Here is a 22,603-nt window from a genome sequence, read left to right on the forward strand (position 1 = left end):
AGATGCCCTCACTGCTGGCCTTTTCTCCAATTCTTTTCTCAGGAATACTGCCAGAAATTTCTGGAATAAGTCAGCTCCAGAACTTAGCTTGCCACTAGGAAGAGGTGAAGCACTCAGATACATGATAGTTACTCATACATTTATTGAGCACTTGCTACATGCCACAAAATAGCCTAGGTGCATTATATATTAATAACCATTTGTTGCTAGTACTATTATTTTCACTTTGTGGGTGGGGAAACCAAGAGGTTTAAGTAACGTACCCAAAGTTACACAGCTATTAATTAGCAGTACAGAATGTTAAATCCAGGCACCTAATTCCTGAGTTTGCGTTAACTCACAGTTCGTTGTAAAAATTAAATGAGATAATCCACGAAAGTGCTCAGAACAATCTTTGACACATAATGAGTGCTCAACCATTTTGAAACATCCCAAGTAGGACTTCCATGTGGGGCTCTGTGAGAAAAAGCCATTTGGCTCAATTAAATATTTTCTTTTAAATGTCCAGTATTTTGTAATAAGCTTATTAATATTTTTGTATTTTTCAAGACAAATATTTCGGCCTGCCTGGTGGGAATTAACCCTGGTTTGGTGGGGGGTCAGTTAACGCTCTTAAATAGCCTTGAACCTGTGGAGGTCAGAGAGGAGTCCAAGTTTCCTTGTTACGATATTGGAAGAGGTCCACATTCCTGGCATAGTTATTTTTCTGGCTACAACTTAACTAGGGCACTTCCTTCTGGACTTCAAGATCTGTAATTATCTAAACTGTATACAACCTTTGGTGCAGGCTAAGGAAAGTTCTGTGCTTGTTGTGTACCATCACAGAACCTTTTTAGAAATGACCTCAGCTCGTCTCCTCCATGGTTTGGCAGCCATACAAACTCCCAGAGTCGTCATTTTGCTCTGGCCTTGACCGCTACTGACCTGAGCCCTCGTGGCACCTTAATTCTGGATTTTCCTCAATTATCCTACCTTGGCTCTGAGGAATAAATAAAAAGATGGGTTTTTACCTCTTCTCTCAAACATGAGTTCCTCGGCACTATGAACCTTAATATTGCAGCTATTTCTATGAATGTATTCCTGAATGCAACTGAGTGCCGTCTAGGGTAGAATATTGAAAAGTTTGGCAGACTGGGAAAAGTAGCTGGTACCTGGTCTAAATACGTCATCCTCTTTAGAAATGCCAGTTATGAGGAAAGGCGTCTACTTCTGAGTTTGGAAAAGGAAGCTGGGTTGAAATAGCTCTTGGGACCACAGGTGATCTTCATTAGTGTTGTGGGCATGCACCCTCACAAAGTCAGCATGGGTTCTTCCTTAATGTCATTAACTTGTGAAGGGCCAGATAAGGGATCTCTGCTGGGAGAGCCTTTGTTGAGGAGCACCCTCCCTTGGAAAAAGACAATGGCTAGACGTCCCTGCCTGAAAACTTCCATCCACGTCTCTCCTAGATCTGCTAGAATGAAATCGAGAGAAAAGCAGGAAAGGGCCAGTAAAGATAAAATTAATTTATTAGCCCTCACAACTCCGTGGGGTGGGTGTGGGCCACACTAGGGCCCCAGAGTCCTATGCTCATGCCCTGCAGCAGTGGGCTGGGGAGTCAAGGTGTCTGGAGTGCCTGCTCCCTCATCCAGAGCTGCCTTGAGCTGGGTCCCTCCTGACCCCATCATCCTGCTCCCATATGCAAGGGGTACACAGGTCCACCTGCAACAAACTCGGGCCTGCCTCCAGCAGCAAGGACAGGACCCTGGGGACGGCTGAGTGGGAAGGCAGGCAGGAGGGTGTGGTTCAGTGCAGAGAGCTGCTGTTCTGCTCTTCAAAGGCCATCTTGCCCAGGAGCTGGCTGTCCAACTCCACCCCACTCACAGGTAGCTGGAAGAAGTTCATTTCGGCTGCTAAGGCTGCCATGGCAGAAGGGTCCTGGCCAAACTGAGCTCGCAACATCATGTCCATTTTCTCCAGCCTCCTCTTGAGCCGCTTGGCCTCCCGCTCCCGGATGAGCCGGGCCTGCCGCTTCTCCGGGGTTTCATTGGCCCGCTTCAGCCTCATGGCCTCCCGATCTCGCTGCAGCCGGCGTGCCCGCTGCTCGTCTGTCTCCTGCATGCGCTGCAGGCGCTTGGCTTCTCGGTCCCTCATGCGCCTTACCTCCCGCTCCTCGGGGGTCTCATTGTCCCGCCGGCTCTTCTTGGCTGTGCGCTCTCGTTCCAGCCGCTGCAGCCGGACTTCCAAAGGCTCGTTCTGTCGACGCAGGGCCCACTTGCGTACACTGGGGGTCTGGGCTTCTAGCAGTTTCCGGTAGGCAGCACAGTTGTTGCACACAAGCAGAATTCCAGCAGGGTACACTGGAGGACTAAAGGCAATGTCCTTCCCCTCAGCACTGGAGGGGCCCTCACTGTGGGCTGGTGGTAGGGATTCCATATTAAGGACTTCAGGAAGTTTCTCACTGGAAAGCAAAAAGTTTAGATGGTTAATGCCACGGTCTAACAAGGCTCAGGTATCCAGCCCTGACTTACTCTGTCCTACCAGGCCAGTTGCTCCAAGTTCACCACTAGGGGTCAGTATGAGTGCTTGGGAGACCTCCTCTACCTTTCCACCCTTGCCCTTCTTTGGGCTAGGTTGTCTACCAAGTCTTAAAGCCCACCTGGAGTTAGGGGCTGAGCCAACCACCACAGCAAGCCACCAGAAATCAGATGAGCCCTTACAATGTGCAGTTCCATTCAAGCTGGACTGATGGTATTTGTAGGAACTGTGCAGGGCAGTCCTCCTTGAGGCGGAGGCTGCCTTCAGGGGAGGTCCAGTCCACTGGCTCCACCTCCCCCCAGCCGACCCTGCGTTGTACACTAACAAATGGGACTCAGACACAATTTACACAGTTCCAGTCTTCCTGGGACACAGTGGAGACTCTGTCCTCACATTAGGGTCCTCTCAGCACCCTGTAACTTCTTTCTCATGAATGGTCTTGGTCTTCCCCACATCTCTTTCTAGTTGAAGATATTCTGATCGAGGAAAGAAATAAGAATTCATTTCCCTTTGAGGATGTCTAATGGAATGGACATATTTACTAGCCTCATTACTTGTATTTACAAAGAGTCAAGAGTCAGTTCCCTTTGCATTGCCCATCTCTAACCTTCACTTCGACTTGGGAAAGCAGAACCCACACCCAGTAATTTGTTCCCAGCACAGAGGGTCAGTTGCCCGGCTAACCTGTTAAACGTGGCATGGCTAGTAAAACGGGCTCCACACACAGCACAGTTAGACCGCTGGTCCTCCGAGTGGATTAAGAGGTGGCGACCCAATGACCCGGGGGAGCTAAGGGCCCGGCCACAGACAGGACACATGTAGCTCTTGGCGCTCACCACTGCTGCAGTGTGCTGTAAAAGAGAGCCTTAATCTGTCAACTCACACCAGCTCCAGGACAATCTGTACCCACTTAGGAACTACTTTCTGGGAAACGTCCCCTTTCCTTAGTGTTAGAACAAGGACTTGCAACTATTCTCCCTATCTAGCACCTGGAAAAGTAAGAGTCTCTTGCGTTAAAGGGCCTTCAGAAGGGCAAGGCCATCCAGACCATCACTCAGATTTCATTAGTTTGAGTTCTGACTACGTACTGGGACATGTGGCTGGCTTGGGGGACAACGGGACTCCACAGCCTGAGAAGAATTCTTGCTCAGGATAATTTCTCACGGCCTGCTTGCCACATGCTGTGTAGGTACAAGTGCATTTTTTTGTGTGTGTGTGCGGTACACGGGCCTCTCACTGTTGTGGCCTCTCTCATTGCGGAGCACAGGCTCCGGACACGCAGGCTCAGCGTCCATGGCTCATGGGCCCAGCCGCTCCGCGGCATGTGGGATCTTCCTGGACTGGGGCACGAACCCGCGTCCCCTGCATCGGCAGGCGGACTCTCAACCACTGCGCCACCAGGGAAGCCCACAAGTGCGTTTTAAAGGAGCACTGAAGGTCAAGTCTAGAAGCTGGATGGAAAGACTGATATCCAAAAGGTATTTAAATGCACTGCCTTTTCTTCAGTCTTTTAAAATCAGTCTCCTGAAGAAATGCTTCTCCTCATGAACCAATTATTTTTATGGTAAAACTCAGGCTGCCATGTGTGCTCATGCCTGTTCAATACAGAGCATAAGGCACATGTTCTGCGACTGGATCAGGAAAAAAAAGGAAACAAAAGTTTGTCTAGTTCTGATCCCCTGGTTTACACTATCTTTCTCCAATACTTCAGAAACACCTATGTTAACTCATTTTTTCTTCTTTAAAACAAAGCCCACTTTCTATTTCACTGTTTTAAATATGTCTTAAGTAATTTAGAAAAAAAATGATACTTAATTTTCACAGTGTGTCTGCCTGGGAACCCAGAACATATTCACTCAACATATCTCACTTATTCTCTACAATTTTCTGAGGATTGGAGTGGAGTCTTGGTGGAAGCAACAACCCAAGGTTCTTTCCAGGGTTGGAGGCAAAGGCTACACAAGTTGTTGGCGCCCGTGTTCTGGAGCATGCGGCTCCGCACGCCATACCTGGTACACATGCGCAATTAGCTGCCCCCGACTCCCACAGTCCAGCTGGCAGAGGGGACACTGGCAGAGTCCAAGTAAGGGGTCGGAATTCAAATTCTCCGTGACCTGCAATTTAACAAGTAGGCAATTCATGAACACAGTTTACCAGTCTCTTCCCTGCCCCTACTTCTTTTAAAAGGGTATCCTGTTAAAAGGAACACAACCTCTTATCATATGTTATTATTAGGTTCCCATTGTGGGTCAAAGGAAAAAGTGATAGGGGAAAGGGAATTAAATTTGCTCCCATCTTCATTTTCTCCAAGGCTTCCTGCCATGAAGACATAGTATTACTCCAGAGAGAGCTTATCTATTTTTTTTTCCCCTAAGGTAAACTCTGTAGAGAAGATCAGCTTTCCCTACTGCCATGCCTCTTGCAGGAATCCTTAGGAAACAGTTTAGTGAAAAGATGGCACCTCAGTTAATACTTTGACTGAAATTTGCAAGCATATTCAAGAGTACACCTGAGGAAGTCAACTAATAGTTTTGCAAAGACGGATGTTCTGCTGGGAAGAAGTGGGGAGCTTTAGGAAGAAGAGCTGTGTGGGAGTGAAGTGATATGTGGGTGGAAAAGGAAAGCTGGGTGTGAAGAGAACTGTGTGTCTGAGGTTTGGGTAACTCATGTTGGGAAGGAAGACAGGCTTCATATGAAGCCCAGGGGACCCTCAGAGGCAAGAGTGTTACATGTGGAAGAGAGGCATCTTGGGCAGAGTAGAAGGGTAAGGAGGTTCCCGGACTCAGGAGCCATTTGTCACTTGCCTCATGCTCTACCACACTGTTCCCACCAACAGGCTGTTCTGCATTTTCTAACTCTTTTTCCACTTTGACCACCCCTCCGTCTTCCTCTGATGTATGGGAAGAGACTTCATCTTGTGTGGTCTCCTCTTCATCACCCTCACTGTCACCTGGAACACACAAACTGGTCACTTCTTCTGATTTTTGCATGAATACATCTTACGTTGCTTTCCACCCTAAAGTTTGCAGCTAAAATGGAAAACATTCTCAGATCTTCCATAATATAGTTTGTATCAGTGCTTATTTGGGTACAAATCACGTTAAGTGGAAGCCAGCTATAATTGTTTATATTGCCATATACACACTAAAGAGAAAATCAGAGGCAAAACTGTATTGGAAAATGGTTATTAGGTCCTGTATATTATCATAAAAATGATAACTTCTTACACAGAGTTCCCAAATATCTCAAACTTTCAAATCACACCTCCTATGCACCTCACACCATGCTCATTCCAACACACCACTTCTGACTTACCAATGCTTATCACTGATTTTATTACTTACTTTTCTCCATAACCTCCCTGCACAATTTCTCCATGGCGTCACATACACTATTCTATTCTGAAACCCACTAATCTGTTCTCTCCCAACAAACCCCAAGGCATGATTACAGAAACACCAACAAGTTTTTCTTTCCTCTTATCAATAAAGGAGGCAGTAGGAAATTAGGTAAAAATGTCACTTTATAGGGAAAAAGCTCAGTACAGTGGAAAAGTTAGCACAGCAACCAACCTCGGGCATTCTGTCGTGGTATTTGACTCACAGCGTTCTTACCCTGCTAGTAACTCAGCATTCTACATTAAATAAGTCCATTGTTTCTGTTGGTTCTTTGGATTATCTGATGGATTATTGAATGCATCAAGTGGAGGGAACAGGACATTCTTTACTTTAGGATGAAATATAATTTCTCGTGGCTAAAGAAAGAATTGATTTGTTTTAGTTCAGGGTGCAAGATGTGGCCATGCAGAGGTCTGCCTGTGGCTAGGGGATCTGCAAGGTTTGTGTGTGCTGATTTCTTTCCTCTATTACTTATAACATTGGAAAAGAAATGATTTTTAAAAAACACAATAACATAGGGAGTTCTTTCTGAAAGGAAAAAAAAGTGCTAGTACTTTGAAGATCACAAGAGGAAGCCAAACCTAGGGAAGCTGTCAGACTCCAGTCCCATCCTAACACCACCTAGATCCTGGACTCCTGGGCCTGACTGTCAGCAAGAGAAATACAGGATAGAGTTTCACCAGGCTCTCAGCATCAGCAGTGAGACTCAGCTTTCCTAGCTAACAGTGTGCTTCTTATCTTCTCTCTACTATCCCTTACATAATTTCTAAATCTACCAAGAACTGGGCAAAACTGGTTACATTCCCTTTCTTCAAAAGAAAATCTAACCAAATCATCTGCTAGTAGATACATGTGTCTCTGTTAGATACTTCACTTGGTTGGTGGACTGGATTTGGGCCCTGGAAAGATCTACAGTATGCCTTATTCCTTGGTCCAAAGCTTTAGTGTGAATCCATCTCAGTAATAAGGGTTGGCACAGATTAAATCATACTATATTTTCTCACCAGCTTATTTGGAATACTTGTAGTCTAAGACAACACTGTATCAAACACTTTTTGTAATTCATCAAAAATCCAAATATATCTCTCTACTAGAAAGGTTAAAAAAAGAATAAGTATGCCATGCAGAGGGATGATGCAACTTTTCCAGAATGGAAACCTATCAGACTTCTATAGATATTGCCATTCCTACCTATTACTCAAACTGGTGGCTCCCACAGATTTTCTAGAAATATTTGGTTCACTTTTCTGTACCTGAGCAATTACTTGCTAAATTATTATTTTTATTGCTAGAGTATTAGTTTAAATAGAAAATGTAGTTCCTGGAAGGTACAGAACTCTCTGCCTCTTCTTTCTTTTACAACCCCGAACATGGAGAAAAATCAGAAATGTCAATATGAATTGACACTAATAATAACCAATATCAGATGGATCAGATGTGGAAATCATCCTAGGAAATAACACATCTCAAAGTGTATTTGTTCAAGCAAGTCACAGAACAGACAATCCATGAGGCTCAACCAGTTACCAGCCACTGTCTTTTCAATCTCTTAAGCAAAGGGATCTACTCAGGACTTGGTGTGGGAAGACCTCGACATTAGCATTTTACATGCTGCATAATCTCACTGGTAAGCAAGTCCTCTTATAAAACATTAAAACTGGGTCCTCAAGCAAAACTTTCGTTAATACCACTCTTACATTTTATTAATTATGAATAAACAGATCCTAAGAGACAGGGATTTTTTTCTTTTCATTTGACCTAGCCCAGGGGCTGCTTGAGCACTCATTATTCCTATGCCCCTGTCTATCACAGTCATCACAAATCTATCTGTGTATGGCACTATGCCAAGTACTGCAGTCCTTGAGTTAAAAAAACCTGTTCTCTCTCTGGACAAACATATGCCCATACACCTTAGAACACCTTTGGGAACACTGAGGATCCACAAATCTCCTTCTTCATGTCTTCCTCCCAACCCCCATGCATAATCCCCAGAGCACACACACTCTGATAATTCTTCTCCCATTGCCCTGAGTCATTACCAGAAGGTGCAGAACTCACTGCTACTGGAGTCCTGATCTCTTAGTTGTTGGATAGCTTGTCGCTGACTGCCAAGGTCTCCAGGAAAATCAGTTTTCATCATCGCCTGGCGGGCTTGCTCTTCTAGCCCAGCAAATACTTGATCCCCTGGTGGTCACAAGGAAAAATAGTCAGGCCACCAGCTGGGCAGTACATCCCCAGGCAAGCTGGTTGGAAAGTCAGACCATTCAAAGGTAGGAGACAGGCAGGTACCCTGTGGTGGGGTCATTCATCTCCAAGTCAGCTTGTTGCCTCCAGTGGTTTCCGGGGACAGCTACTCTTCTTGGGCAACAAGCCAGATGCTCTAGAAAGCATCATTTGCTTCTCTTAAATCCTCCTAATATTGACTCCTTTTAAAGGTGATCAACTGCTACTTTACCAATTTAACATCAAAATCTCAATTCTATTTATAACCTTCCATCAGGACTGGGGAGACAGAGGCAAGTGGCAAAGTGATGGAATGAAGATGGGGCAAAAAATCTGGGCACAATCTCTGAATCTCAGTGTATTAGCAATATGGTCCTGATTCTGTCTGCCTCTGACTATAAACAAGTGCTTCAAATAATCCAACTGAAACAGTATCTATGACCCCATCTTTCATCCATTCTCCTTATAAGACGTACTCTAGAAGTTCTTCCTTTACTCTCTCACATCTATTAGAATTAGCCACGAGCAAATAAAAAATAATGGATTAAAAGGAAAACAGATAATATGTGAACTCATTTCTGCTGAGGAACAAACTTCCTGAAACATGCCAACCAATTTGCAACAGGTAATATTTCATCTAGTCTCCTTGGTTTAGTGTGGTCTTTTTTTTTTTTCTTCTTTGTATGCAGTATCCAAAAGCCCCGGACCCATCCTTGATTATGCATTTACTGTGAGGAACTCTGCCTGGGATCTGTGTGGTTATTGAAGAGTTAACATTTAAGTGCTCTTTTATTTCCAAGAGGCCAGGCATAAGGAGAAAAGAGAATTGGGTTTCTTGAGGTTTCCATTATCTCAGTCAGAGTGGAAACTACAGTCCCCATTCTCCAGCCACCAAGAGAGAATAATAAAAAGCCCTAGTGAAATGTCTGACAATAGACCAGGCGCTTTCTTAATGAAGAGAGAGAGGAAATTAAACAGGCTCAGGTTCCGAGGCTGATACAATGATGTAGGAGGAATGAACTGGTCAGTTGACCTGTACAACTAGTCCTTGGGCAGTGAAAGAACTGATGTGAAGTAGGCTTCATGTGATTCATTTAGGTATTTGTTCAGCAAATATTCATTGAACATCTACTATATGCTAAGTGCCAAATGCTAATAATAGTGATTATTTGGCACTTCCTAGTTCCAGGCTCTACGTTAAGTGCATTATAGTGGCTACCTCACCTTAATTCTCTGCAAAACTCTATGTGGTAGGTATTACTATCCATATTTTACTTAGAAGAAAACTAAGGTCTATGGTGGAACAAAGTATTCAGACCCCAGTCTGTCCAACCCTTAATTACCATATTTTTCAGTTGCTTTCTAGCAGAGTTGTAAACAGAATTTTAAGCGATTCATTAGAGCAATTTTACTGAAAACAAACGCTTGTCTCTGTGTGACAAGAATAGCTCTGATCCTAGTGTGTTACCTTCCTACCATCAGAAACTGATATATACAACTCAAATACCAAAATAATGTTCTCAAGGCCAAGACTGACGGAAGGAACCATCATTTTTATGGTTCTGATTCCATGTGATGAGTTACCATGCCTGGGTTAGAGTAATATTATGGCTATTCTGACTGACACTATGAATGGGAATAGAGGTGCTAAGAGTCCAAGTGTACTTCTAGCCACTCAGCCCTCAAGTAAACGAAAAATAACCTGCTTTAAGTCCACTTTCGTAATATTCAGGATGACACACTGGATATAAATTACCGCTAGGGAGAGCAAAATATGAATTCTGTGTTATAGCGCCTCCTCTTCCCTCTTTGCAGGAGTAAAATATTTAATTTCTCCACGTTGGTTCTTCTGTAACCACAAGACCATGGCTAACTGGAATAGTTACTGAATTCTTCTGGGTAAATGCATGTTTTTGGACCTGGTGGCTGTGGGCAGATATGACACTAAGGAACAAGTTATGTACCAGCATATAATCATCAAGGGCAGACCATTCTCATCAATGACATCTCTAAAGAAACCTATCCAGAAACCAGCTAGGTTTATAACATACTAAGAATCTACACTTCCCCCCCTTTCTTTTTTTTTTTTAATTTATTTATTTTATTTTTGGCTGTGTTGGGTCTTCATTGCTGTGCGCGGGCTTTCTCTAGTTGTGGCAAGGGGGGGCTACTCTTCGTTGCGGTGCGCGTGCTTCTCATTGTGGTGGCTTCTCTTGTTGCAGAGCATGGGCTCTAGGCGCACGGACTTCAGTAGTTGTGGCTCGCGGGTTCTACAGCACAGGCTCAGTAGTTGTGGCACTCGGGTTTCAGTAGTTGTGGTGCATGGGCTTAGTTTGCTCCGCGGCAGGTGGGATCTTCCCAGACCAGGGATCAAACTCGTGTTCCCTGCACTGGCAGGTGGATTCTTAACCACTGTGCCACCAGGGAAGTCCCCCCCCCTTTCTTAATGGGGAATCACCACTGAATTAGAAGGACATCTATAAAGATATGTAATTTTCAAGATCAGCTAGTAATTCAGTCTAGTCTCCATCAAACTTGAGCTAAAAATTTATTCCTATTGAAGCTGTCTAAACATTTCAGCCTTCACAGAACAGAGAAGAGTCTTTTCAATACAGCTGCCCTATCTAGGACTTTTGGGAGCATTCTCACCTAGGATAGTTGGGCTATTCCTTTTTTGGCAGTTTGGAAAGAAAAGCTATGCTCTTCTATTTTATTCCATTCCTGACTTGGGAAAAAGGCTAAGGTAAACTTTACTCCTTAGGGCTATTCTTATTTAAATACCAACATAAAGTAAAATATATAAAAACCATGAAGAGGGATTCTGGCAGACCTCACAGAAAAAGATATGTGAATGATCTCCCAGTAGTCACTATTCACCTAATCCCTAAATCTGACTGTCCAGAACTATCCTTTCATAAGAAGGTAGTGATAATTGCTAAAAGTATGTCATATTAACTCAAGTATAATGTGATCCATAGAGATACTAGTGATTAGGAAGTGTTATACAGTTGCCTGCTTTTACAATGTAGCAGTATTATTTCCTTCTATCTTGAGACTGTTGGAGTAGGTTAAAAAAAATCCTCTGTCTTCTAGATATTAATGTAGGGCAACCATCTTCTTTAACATGGTATTTACTTGTCTATTAATAGTGGAGAAAAAGTCATCTAAGTTCAACAGTAAAAAGCAAGGTACTACCTCTCCTTTTTGTGGTATGAAATCAAGATACTGTTGGTCTGATTTGGCTAAGGTTTTTTAGACCAGATAAGAACAAAGCCATGCAAACAAGCCTGTAGAACAGATGAGAAGCCTGAGATGAAAGTTACTGGAAGACAAAGATTTTACAATTCTCTTTCTTGAGTCTTTGGTGCAGTTAAATAAATGCAATGTCTGGCTGACTTAAATTAAGTAAAGCAGCTGAGACATATTCTAAGAGAGCAGATGCCTAATTCAGAATAAAATGAGCTAGAACTGGGAGTGAGGCACTTAGGATTCCTTTTCTAGCTGACAGTCTCCGTAATCCGAGGTGCTAACACATATTGGGAACAGAACCATTTACCTCACAAGGATGCTAACAATGAATGAAGACAAAACAAACTGCACTTTTTAGAAGAGAAGGGACTTTAAAGGCTTCTTTTTCCTACTTCTCTGTAAAAGCTGAAAACTTTAATTGAAGTTGAAAGTTTTTAGTCTCATATATAATCTGAAAACAAAAGTCTCTTAAGAAACGGAAGTTTTCCTTTACTTAGTGGTTTGCTTGGTACAAAAGCACCAAATGAGAGTGTGCAAAGGATTGTATTTTCAACCTCTCTAGAAACAGTTACAGAAATCTGTATTCAGAAGGGGGTGAGATGAGGAAGGAGGGAGGGAAGAGGTCTACAGAGATTTCAACCCATATGCAGTTCCTCTGTGACTAACAATTCTGGACTTTTATTCCAAAAGCTCTGCATCAAGTCTATTAAGGAACTGGGCAAAACACAAGAGTCTGCCTGGACGTTTCTGGGTAAAGGAGAGATCATGACGGTAATTTAGATACAGAGACAATCCTGAGGAAAGCCAAGTATATGCCAGAGCAGCCTGCCCATTGACTTCTAAAGTGGATCTGACAGATGCTGCCAGGCTACAGCAATGGGATTCTTAATATATTCTTTTAGGAGGGCTTCTTAATATATTCTTTTAGGAGCTGCCTGCTACACAATCCTCTTGTTCCCAGAAGGCAGATCTAATGGAGCTCAGCCATTACTCTGCTCAAATGCCATTGGCTTTGACATTTAAGCAAAGCTTCTGCAGACCTTCCTGCCTCCCAGACCTTGAGTTCATTCTGTTTACTTTAAATAGATGAGTAGCATTAAATTCAATACATTTGATTGGTTCTATTTCACTGCAAGGGGTTAGGAGACGCACGTGGTCAGAAGACTGAAATTACCTATTTCTACTTGGCATTATTGTGGGCAATGAGAAGATGACCTTTCAAAAAATGTAGGACCAGCTTCAGTCCCCAAATAGTAAATAAGTAGAAGGTCCTCAGAGACCAGCAAATCTCAGTGTCTTTCTTCTTTCTTAGTCCATCATGTGAGATGCCTTCACATTTCCCTGCCCAAATGCATCACTGAAAATAGCCCCTCCCTGCGGGTCTGCTTTTTAGTTGCACCGAACATTTCTGTTCACAGCCCTCTTAATGGTCACCACTGCAAAGTCCCACCCGCTCCACCACAATACTACAAGCATCACTAGCTCAACTCTAGAAACTGCATTTCTGCAGCTGCGGATATGATATTCCCTCCTTCTCTGTGGTCTGTTTGTCCATCTGTTTTCCAACTCCAGTAGCAGCTCATCTTGGCTTTGACTGATTACGGTGGGAGGAGATGCAGCTATCGACTTATGCTATGTGGGCGCAGGCACTGGCCACACAAGCATTTACTGGCTTCCCTGTACCTACCTGATCATACTATCATCCCCACCAGCTACTTTTCTCAGTCTCTTTGGACAGGTGGCTTTTAGAGGTAAATGCCCAACTCCAGTGATTGCCTTATTTGTGAACCCATCACTCTACTAAGAGTTCCTTTCCTGCCCTGCCTTCTTGGGGGTCACATCTGTGTCTCTTCTCAATATCCACCTTCAACCAGAGAGGAGAAGACAATCCTTCTGAACCTCTGTGTTGTATTACCTATGGTAGAGATACTTCATTTTATCTCTCTTGAAAATCGTCACATTCAGGCCCACTAAATTTCACTGTTTTAGCAGCAGTTTCTAAATCCTTCCTGAACCACTCACCTTTATATTAGGCAGCCTTCCATATCCACCTACTCTAGAATACACTCCTGGAAGTATCCAACTTGCGCTGTCTTATAAAACTTTTCTAGGACTTGAAGAATTAATTGTATATGAAAGTTTGCTACCCTAATCTCATTTAATCTATAAAATGCTGAAGTCCTCTTAATTCCTCTGAACCTACTGTTTTCTCTCCTACTTTTGAAATTACCCAATAAAATAAAATAAGGTACATACTGTCTGGCATATGGTATGTTTTTAATAAATTTTAGTCCTCTTATATTAACTCCATGACTGATCTATCCTCTCAAATGTAGGTTTTTTTCCTTAAAAAAACCAAAAAACTTTCATATGTTATACCACTGAATTCCCTTCAAATGTTGCTGTAGTCAGTCCTCCATAAAAACACGGAGCTATTTGTCTCTTTTTTACATTTGAATGAGGATGCTTATCTCCCCAGATCATAGGAAACTGGTTAATTGTCTCAAATCTACATAGATATATTAGTGTTAATTTAATAAGGCACTTTTGAAAACCCACTATGAGCAGTGCTAGAAGTAGAGAGGGATAGCAGGAATTATATATGGGACATAGTGTCTGCCCTCCAGAAATTTACAATCCAATTACTAAAATAAAACGTATATATGAACCTGCTGAGAAATAATGCAAGGCAATAGTGCATAGCTGGTTCTTGTTACCAGTCTCTTCTTCATGTGATCCAGCCCACACACTGTTTTGTAGTCCCAAAACACTGTATTCTGAATGTCACTCCATTCTCCCTGCTTAAAAACCTTCAGTAGCTCCTTACAGTCAGGATGAAGTGTGAACTTGGCCTGGCCTTCGGGCCTCTACAATGCAGAGTTAAATGTCTCCAACGTCATGTTCTATGGCTTCTGGACAAATGCAACTTCTGCTTCATACAAAGTCTCCTTGTCCCCTGAGCATACCACGTGCATTCCCTCTTTGTTTCTTTGCTTTCCCCTACCTGATTTTACCTCTCCTTTCCTCTTTTTTTAAAGAATCCACTTTCTACCTTCCAAGGTCCAGTTCAAGTTCATAGTCTAAGGCCTCTTCCATCAAGCATTCCCTGGCTATCTCAGTCCATGGAGCTCTCTCCCTCCTCTTTTTTTTTTTTTTGGCCTCAGGGCATGTGGGATTTTAGTTCCCCGACTATGGATCAAACCCATGGCTCGAATCCTTGGCCCCTGCAGTGGAAGTACAGTCTTACCCACTGGACCGCAAGGGAAGTTCCTCTCCCTCCTCTTAATTTCTGTAGTACACACAGTCTGCAGCATCCCTGTTTGGCACTTAGCATATATTATCTTGCTATATGCCCATCTATCTATCTATATATCTGTGGCTACGTTATAGTCTTATATATCTTTATATTGTTTTACGGCCTTGGCATCTAGCACAAGGCTTTGCACAGAGTAGGAATCCTATAAATGTTTGTTAATGTGAATACTAAGGATGAATCAAGAGCACCTATTCCTAAGACAGGTTTCTAAGACCTCCTCCAGCATAGAAACACTTTAAATCCATCATGTTTGACACCTTTAACCCTTTTTTCTTCACAAATTAGTGTGAGTCGATCACCTAAATTCAGATTACACTTCCTTTCCAACCCTCAGGGTTCTCAGGTTCCAGAATAAAAAGCCCAGTACTCACAGTGAACTTTATTTGGATTTGTCTGTTTCCGACGGGACATGTTTCCCTGATCCAAGAGCTCTGGCTTTTCCCAGTTTCACAACTGGATGTTACTACCTCCTTGCAAGGTGCTGACCTACAAAAAAAAGGATAATGTTAGCACATGTCATTTTGCTCATAAATTATACACAATTAAAAGATGAGAGACTTTTTAAAATAGTTTTTGAGTATATATAAAACTCACCAGTTATAAATCATTGAACTTCTTAAAGAAAGAAACAAATGAATAAATCTCTAGCACACTTTAAGGTCCCAAGAAGTTTCAGAGAGAATTCCAAAGGATTTAGAGAATTCCACTCTAAATCCAACTCTGGAATCCATAATACTGTTAAGTGTTCATGATCAAGCTCAGAGGGTAGAAAAGGAAGCAAAAAAACTCAGGCAACCAGCGTTAGAAGCACCATAGGCTCAAAGGGATAACCCTCATGAATTGTAAAAGGAAGCAAAGGAAGCTAAACAGGGTGGCAGCTCATATGTCACATGCCCTCTGGAAGTCAAGCCCTGCAATCTGCACCAATGAGAACCTCCAGATGTTTTTTTCAAGAAGTTATCTCTCCTAGAGGTGACGAAGGCACCACATCCCTGTGAGACAAGAAATATCTCAAAACTTCTGGGCATCTGTAAATGAAACATGGGAAATAGAGCCTCTACCTAGGGATGCAGGCACAGTGCTAGGCACTGTGGATGACAGGGCACTAAAGCAAATCAGACTTCCTGTTGAAGATGGGCTTTTACCAGAAGAGCCAGGTGCCATACACGTTGTTGGGTACTAATTCAATACCTCAATGTGGAACATCAACCTGACCCTGCTCACATGCTCCCGAGTGGTGGTCAAAGTTAATAACTTTAGTGCCTCTTCTCAATCCAGCCTCTTGTAGCAAAGAGTGGGAAGAACAAAGAGAAAAGGTCCCCAAATGAGAAGTGCTGCAGAGACATGCACCTGCTTCCCTGAAATAGGAGAGAACAGATACTTAAGCCTAGAGGTTCCTGGTTAGTTATAAGAAAGGCTTTCCCAGCATTAAGTGTTGTTAGAGAGTCCGAAATGGATTAGTAGTGGAAGCTGTGAATTTTCTTTGAAAGACAGAGTGAATAAACAGACATAGATTAAAAGGAGATATTCTCTTTCCTACCAAAGATGAGAACGTGGATCTGGTCACCCTCTAACTTTTCTTTCAGTTCCTGCCTTCTCAAATTGTACTCACACTAATAAGCAAATATAAAATTGTAGTTTATTGCCTTAAGAGGCATTATGAGAGGCTACTTACTACCATCTACACTTTGCACTCCAGTTAGTGAAGACTCACCTCCTGTTATGCCAACTAACTCCTCTATGTAGCTAGAAAGGACCTCAGACCTGTAATCAGATCCTGCCTCCCCTTACCAAAAGAAGAAAGAAACCGCAAATGGCAAAGACAGGCCTCCACAGGAAGTGGCAAAGGAAGCAGCTTTCAGGCAGTCTTCTATCATATCTGCATATCAAACACAGTTCTTTTTCAGACCTTTAATTAAAAAAAAAAAACAACAAACTCCAAATGTATACAGTAAAAATCGATTTTAAGGTAGTATGTTGAGTGCTAATGCTAATGACACGTGTTCTCTAAGTTTTGTTTGTGTAGATCATTTCTTTCTAATCAAGTAGTTATTTTACAAATTGAAGCAGTGAATGAATATTACACTTTGGATCTTTTCCTATAAGTCTGTGGAATCACAAAGTGGAAAGTTGAATGAAATGCACGTTGCCTATCATTTATTTTTCTAAAATTTGCAGAGCTATAGCTCTCTATTGTATAAGGAAGAAAATGAAACCTTAACTAATCTTTAAATTTTCTTCCTATTAAGATCAGAAATTGAAACTGTGAGATAAAGGTAATAAAGATCCTTCTGAATGAAGGCCAAATAATATGACACAGGCTCTGTTCAGATCATCTTGGTGAGGCAACAGCTCAATACTAAAGCTACAAGTCAGAAACACAAATCAACATCTGGCATATTTAAAGCACTAGTGTCCACTGCATCTCACAATCCTCCTAGTGGCCAAATGGGGAACCAACCAGATGGTACCCAATGGGACTTCACACCTGAGGGATTAAGGGGAAAACATAAGCAAATACTCTTCCTCCCTCAAAAAAAGAAAGCCTGTGGGGTCGTGGACTCTTGAAAATAAGTAAGTTAATTAATTATGTAATTAATTAACAATAAAAAACTAGCACTAGCAGATAACATTCTTGACTGCACAACAAGATCTCAGAGGTTAAACAATTGTTTTATAGCAGTAAAAGCTAATAAAATCCATAGACACATTGCCGTAAAGTTCACTAACTCAGTTTTACTTTCAACACTGCCTCAGTTCCCAAGCCTGAATCTGAAACCGATACAAAAATGTAAATGGATAGCCCGAACATCACCATCTGGAAGAAAAACAGGATGGGAAGAAAGGTAACCGGTGAGATTCAGGTCTACAAGGGATTCTATTTAAAAAGGGAGGCAGTTTTGTCCATCTTTTGTTTTTTTTTCGGTACGTGGGCCTCTCACTGTTGTGGCCTCTCCCGTTGCGGAGCACAGGCTCCGGACGCGCAGGCTCAGCGGCCATGGCTCACGTGCCTAGCCGCTCCGCGGCATGTGGGATCTTCCCGGACCGGGGCACGAACCCGTGTCCCCTGCATCGGCAGGCGGACTCTCAACCACTGCGCCACCAGAGAAGCCCAGTTTTGTCCATCTTTAGAATGTGGTTAAGAATACTTGGGACCGGGGCCAACGTCTCCCCTTAACACTGTCCCTGCTCTCCCACAGGTGTTAGGTTGCAGCTTCCAGGACACACCACAGACTTTAGCAAGAAAATACGGGTGAAATCCAAGCTTTAAGAAAAGAGGGTGCACTCCCACCTCCAGCTCTGGTGCAGTTCCCACGGAGCAAAGTAAACTCGCCTGAATCCCCGGTATCTGTATCTGCCAAAAAGGAGAGGACAAGAAAGCTGGTCACGTAGCCGCCTCACAGTTCACCCTGTTCCCGGGTGTATAACCAGCCGAGACGGTCCCTCTGGCTTCCTGAAGCATGAGCACAGGTAGATTCCCGGGAATTATCAGACAAGAGCCAGAGGTCTTCCGAGGCGGCTCAGACAAACCCTCAGACAATACAGTCTTCTCAGAAATCTAAATTTAGAAGCCCTTCTGCGAGAAGGCGACTCGGGACTGACACCCGGGTCGGCGCCCCCACGCCCATCCTCCCCTTCCCCCAGCTCCAGCCCAGCCTGTCAGACGCCCGGGCCGTCCCGGCGCTGCCCGGCTGAGCCCGACCTGGGCCCACGCGGGGAGGGCGGCGACGCGGACGCCCCTCCCGCGCCCGAGACCTCCAGAGGGACGGAAAGTGGAACAGCCGCTGTGGGGAGCCAGCCCGGTCCGGCCTCGTCGCGGGAACCCGGGGCAGGGGGAGGGTCAGAGCCAAGGCGGCCCCCGCCCCCCAGGCCAGAGCGAGCCCCTGTTCCCCTCCCCAGACACAGACTGACAAAAGGACCGACAGCCGGCGACCAAGGGAGGGGGCGAGGAGCCCCTGCATCCTCAGCCTGGTCCCGGAGGGAAAGAGTCGGGGGTCTTTTTACCCGGCGCCTTGGCGCTCCGCGGCGCTCCGGGTCCCTGGGCCCCGCCTCCGGACAGACGGACCCCCGGACAATGGGCCCTGGGCCGCAGCTCGGGCCGGCCGGGCCGGGGCTCTCCTGGACTGGGCCCCGGCTGGCAGAGGGCAGCTCCGGGCCGAGCTGGTGGCGGGGAGCCGAGGGGCGGCGCTGCAGACGGACAAAGCCAAAAGCAGACAGACAGACGGAGGGGGAAAAGATGGCGACGCGGGCGGCGGGAGCGCGCTGCTCGCGCACCCGCAGCGAGTGGGGCGCGTGCACGAGTCTCTCCTATCCCCTCCTCCCCCCTTCGCAAGCTTCGTCCCCCTCCCCGCTCCCCAGGCGCGCGCCCGGAGGCATGGGCGGGGCTTAAGGGGAGAGGGGTCCGGGGAGGCAGGACTTAAGGGAGCATCCAATCACAGACATTCGAGAGGGGCCTCGCCTTGTTTCTCGCGCCATGGAGACCACCGAGCCTCGCACCCTCCTAGGTCTTTTTCTGGTCCTGTCAACTCCTCAGCTCCCCTATGCTCTCCTGAACCTTTAAACTCTACCCTGACTGTCAGCTCTGATCCTGGTTTCCTACCCCACCTTCGAGTTCAGCCACAAAAGCCCACATCCCCCAACCACAGCTCCACCGCAGGCTCCCCCTCTCCTTAGCCCAACCTCTTCCCCTTCCCCCAACCCAAACCCTCTTCCCTTCATTTCCCCACATCTCACGGTTTCTTTGGTCCCCACGGCGTTTAATGTGACCGAGATCTAGGGGCCACGGACCTTTGTGGGAGGGGCTAAGTTCGGCTGTCAGAACCTCAGAGGAGAAAAATCTTTAGCTTCGTTTTAGACATGTAAGTCTCCAACATGATTCTCAACTAATAAAACAACAGTAGCTGTAGACCCTGGGGCATAGAATTAATTTAGAGAAGGGTAACTTGTGGCACTGTTGCCACTTAAGGGGCATTTGGGGCAATTGAAAGTGGTTAGACTCACTTCCTAATAAAACACCTCCTTCCCCTCTCATTGTCCCTTTCTATTTCCTCACCGCTTTCCTTCCTTTCCTCTAATTCTCTCGTCTTGTAGAATGCCTAAGCCTGCCTTTGACATAGCTCACTTGGAGAAGTAGGGCATGCGGTGGAAAGATGGAATCTGACATTAGAAGATCCAGCTTTGAGTCTGCAGCTGACCAGCCTGGTTACTTTGGGCAAGTCACTTCCCTATTCTGAATCCCTGCTTCCTAAAAATGTAAAATGGTTAATAATATAATAATTCCTGGTCTCTACTCTCATAGGGTTGTTGTGCTGATTAAGTAAAATGAATATATGAAAGAGTTATGTAAACATCCCTTATGATCACTGGCCCCACAACGGTGGAGCTAATGAGGATGCTGATCATTGCTTATAAAGCAACAAGTCTTGGTATTTGCATAAAGCGCTCTTGCAAAATGTCCTTTCCAGAAATCTCTAACGAGATGATATCATTGTCTGCATCTTGTATTTAATGTGAGAGGATCTTGGTCCTTCACAATTCTGTGGTAAATGGCTCATTCATTCATTCATTCATTCTTTGTGGCTGGGATATGAGGTAGGAATTATTCTTTTTTTAATAAATTTATTTTATTTATTTACTTTTGGCTGCGTTGGGTCTTCATTGCTGTGCACGGGCTTTCTCTAGTTGCGGCGAGCGCGGGCTACTCTTTGTTGCAGTGTGCAGGCTTCTCACTGCTGTGGCTTCTCTTGTTGTCAAGCACGGGCTCTAGGCGCACGGGCTTCAGTAGTTGTGGCTCGCGGGCTCTAGAGTGCAGGCCCAGTAGTTGTGGCGCACTGGCCTAGCCACTCCGTGGCATGTGGGATCCTCTCGGACCAGGTCTCTAACCCGTGTCCCCTGCATTGGCAGGTGGATTCTCAACCACTGCACCACCAGGGAAGCCCAAGGTAGGAATTATTATTGTTTAACTTCAGTTAAGGAAACTTTTAAATTTCATTTAAAATTTTAATTCTTGGGTAGGTAGCCAGAAAATGGAAGATTCTCAACCAATCAGAAGGTTTTTAGTCAGTGTAAGAATGCAAGCTGGAATAAGCACTGGCTTTTGTACTTAACAGTAATTCTTGATGAGTTTAGACTGAGGGATACAAAGATGGCTTTATTATGTCACTTTAAAGTTGATGTAGTTGACATTTTCAACATGACAATAGCTAGCAGGTAAAGTATTAGGAGAGAGCCTCCAGTGAAATTTCTTGGCTTCATCAAATAATAATGTGTAATACTGGGCGTCTTGTTTCATCTCCTTGAGCTGCAAATAAAATGGGATCATAATAATGCTATTCTTAAAACCTTCATGTGTCCTAGAAATGCCTCTGAGGTGTTGTGATTCAGGGTTATAGTCAAATAAGGCAAAAATTATTAAATAAGGAATTAGTTTACTTTTGCTCTCACCTAAACTTGTTCTGGAGCTACAAGACTTTTTCTTTAATCATGGAATTTTTTCAGCTTCATTTTTTATTTCTACTTTTCCGGTCTACTCATGGATTTATGCAATTATTTTGCCATTTTAAGTATCTTAACTTTCCCTTGAAATATCCTCTGGTTTATATTTATTGGCTCCTACCAAGACCCTGTTAGGGCTTTACATTACAACAGTATTGGTAGGGTAATTTAAAGAGCTCCGCTTAAAAATTTATTATGATATAATTCACTTACCATGAAATTCACCCTTTTTTGTTTTTTTGGGTTTTTTTGCAGTACGTGGGCCTCCCACGGTTGTGGCCTCTCCCGTTGCGGAGTGCTCCGGACGCGCAGGCTCAGCGGCCATGGCTCATGGGCCTAGCCGCTCCGAGGCATGTGGGATCTTCCCGGACCGGGGCACGAATCCGTGTCCCCTGCATCGGCAGGCGGACTCTCAACCACTGCGCCACCAGGGAAGCCCATAAACTTTTGAGCTTATATTTAGAATCTAGAGTTATAAGTTTTCATTTCTTTGAATTCATTTAAGGAAAAATTACGTTTTCTAGGATGATTGCAATCATGATAAATGTCATGAAAAAAATCTGATTTGAGAACTCTCTTTTGATCTGATATGTGAACCCATATCAGATCAAATCACAGTTTATAACTGTGATTTAATGCATTTTTCTCTGTATTTGTTGATAAATTCAATATACACACATTGAAGGTAAAACAGGATGCAAATTATTATGGAAATATGGACATATGAAAATTATATCATGTCAAGTCTCAAGATCTGGGTTCAAGATCTGATCTTGGCATTTATTGCTGTTGATCTTGGATTGCTCACTTTACAGCTCTAAGCTTCACTTTCTTCCTGTAAAAACTAATAGACATTTCTGACCTACAGCTGCTTCACAGGAATGTTGTGAGCCTCAGACTGAGGTCATGTGCTTGTAGGTGCCCTGTAAATTGCAAAATGCCATGGAGATGTTTAATATTTGTATATAGCCCTAATTATTGATGTTAATAAGTTCTCTGAGGAATCATTTCATAGGTGCTCTAAAAAATGCTCTTGATTTTTTTCTAGGCCTTAGGAAGATATCCAGAGAAGTTTCTATTTCATTCTATAATTTCTAGACTAAAAGCTTTCTGAGACTTTCCCCTTTCTAAATGTTAGTACTTAAAAAAAAAAAAAAGGCAAATTACTCAATGCCCATCATCTTTCCCTTCTCTCTCACACAATGTGTAATACTTTCTTCTATTGCAGGAGTCCGAAACTTTTTCTGTAAAGGGTCCAATAGCAAATATTTGGCCCTTTACAAATAGGCTTTGTGGGCAATATAAGGGTTCTGTCACATGTTCTTCCCTTTTTTGGTTTTGTTTCTTTACAACCTGTTAACAATGTAAAAAAAAACATTCTTATCTGGAAGGGCTGTACAAAAAC

The 22,603-nt window shown here is 43.9% G+C and overlaps 1 protein-coding gene across 5 annotated transcripts; it reads right to left on the minus strand.

Annotated features, from left to right (window-relative positions):
• Nucleotides 1–159: 159 nt before the first annotated feature.
• ZNF821 (zinc finger protein 821) lies at nt 160–19,172 on the minus strand. 5 transcript variants are annotated; one of them, XM_079908297.1, is made up of 9 exons: nt 18,709–19,172; nt 17,996–18,058; nt 16,495–16,582; nt 15,075–15,189; nt 7,974–8,099; nt 5,322–5,467; nt 4,527–4,631; nt 3,202–3,368; nt 160–2,440 (listed from the first exon to the last, which is right to left on the minus strand). In XM_079908297.1, the coding sequence occupies exons 4-9, from the start codon at nt 15,112–15,114 to the stop codon at nt 1,786–1,788; spliced, it is 1,239 nt and encodes a 412-aa protein (XP_079764423.1). In that variant the 5' UTR covers nt 15,115–15,189; nt 16,495–16,582; nt 17,996–18,058; nt 18,709–19,172; the 3' UTR covers nt 160–1,785. The 5 variants fall into 5 exon arrangements, with proteins under 5 accessions (XP_079764423.1, XP_079764422.1, XP_079764424.1 ...); XM_079908296.1 differs by having other exon boundaries at nt 16,495–16,612; XM_079908298.1 differs by lacking the exon at nt 16,495–16,582.
• Between the last annotated feature and the right edge of the window lie 3,431 nt (nt 19,173–22,603).

This window comes from Stenella coeruleoalba, assembly GCF_951394435.1.
Source record: "Stenella coeruleoalba genome assembly, chromosome: 20".
Taxonomy (NCBI): Eukaryota; Metazoa; Chordata; class Mammalia; order Artiodactyla; family Delphinidae; genus Stenella; species Stenella coeruleoalba.

Bases quoted from the DNA above. Each gene is read 5' to 3' on its own strand.
- ZNF821 (XM_079908298.1), bottom strand. From the start codon at position 15,114: ATGTCCCGTCGGAAACAGACAAATCCAAATAAAGTTCACT. The intron at 5,468-7,973 runs GTGAGTTCTGCA...TGTGTGTTCCAG, and splicing joins AGATCAGGACTCCAGTAGCA to GTGACAGTGAGGGTGATGAA. The intron at 3,369-4,526 runs GTATGGCGTGCG...TCTCTTTTACAG, and splicing joins TAATTGCGCATGTGTACCAG to CACACTGCAGCAGTGGTGAG.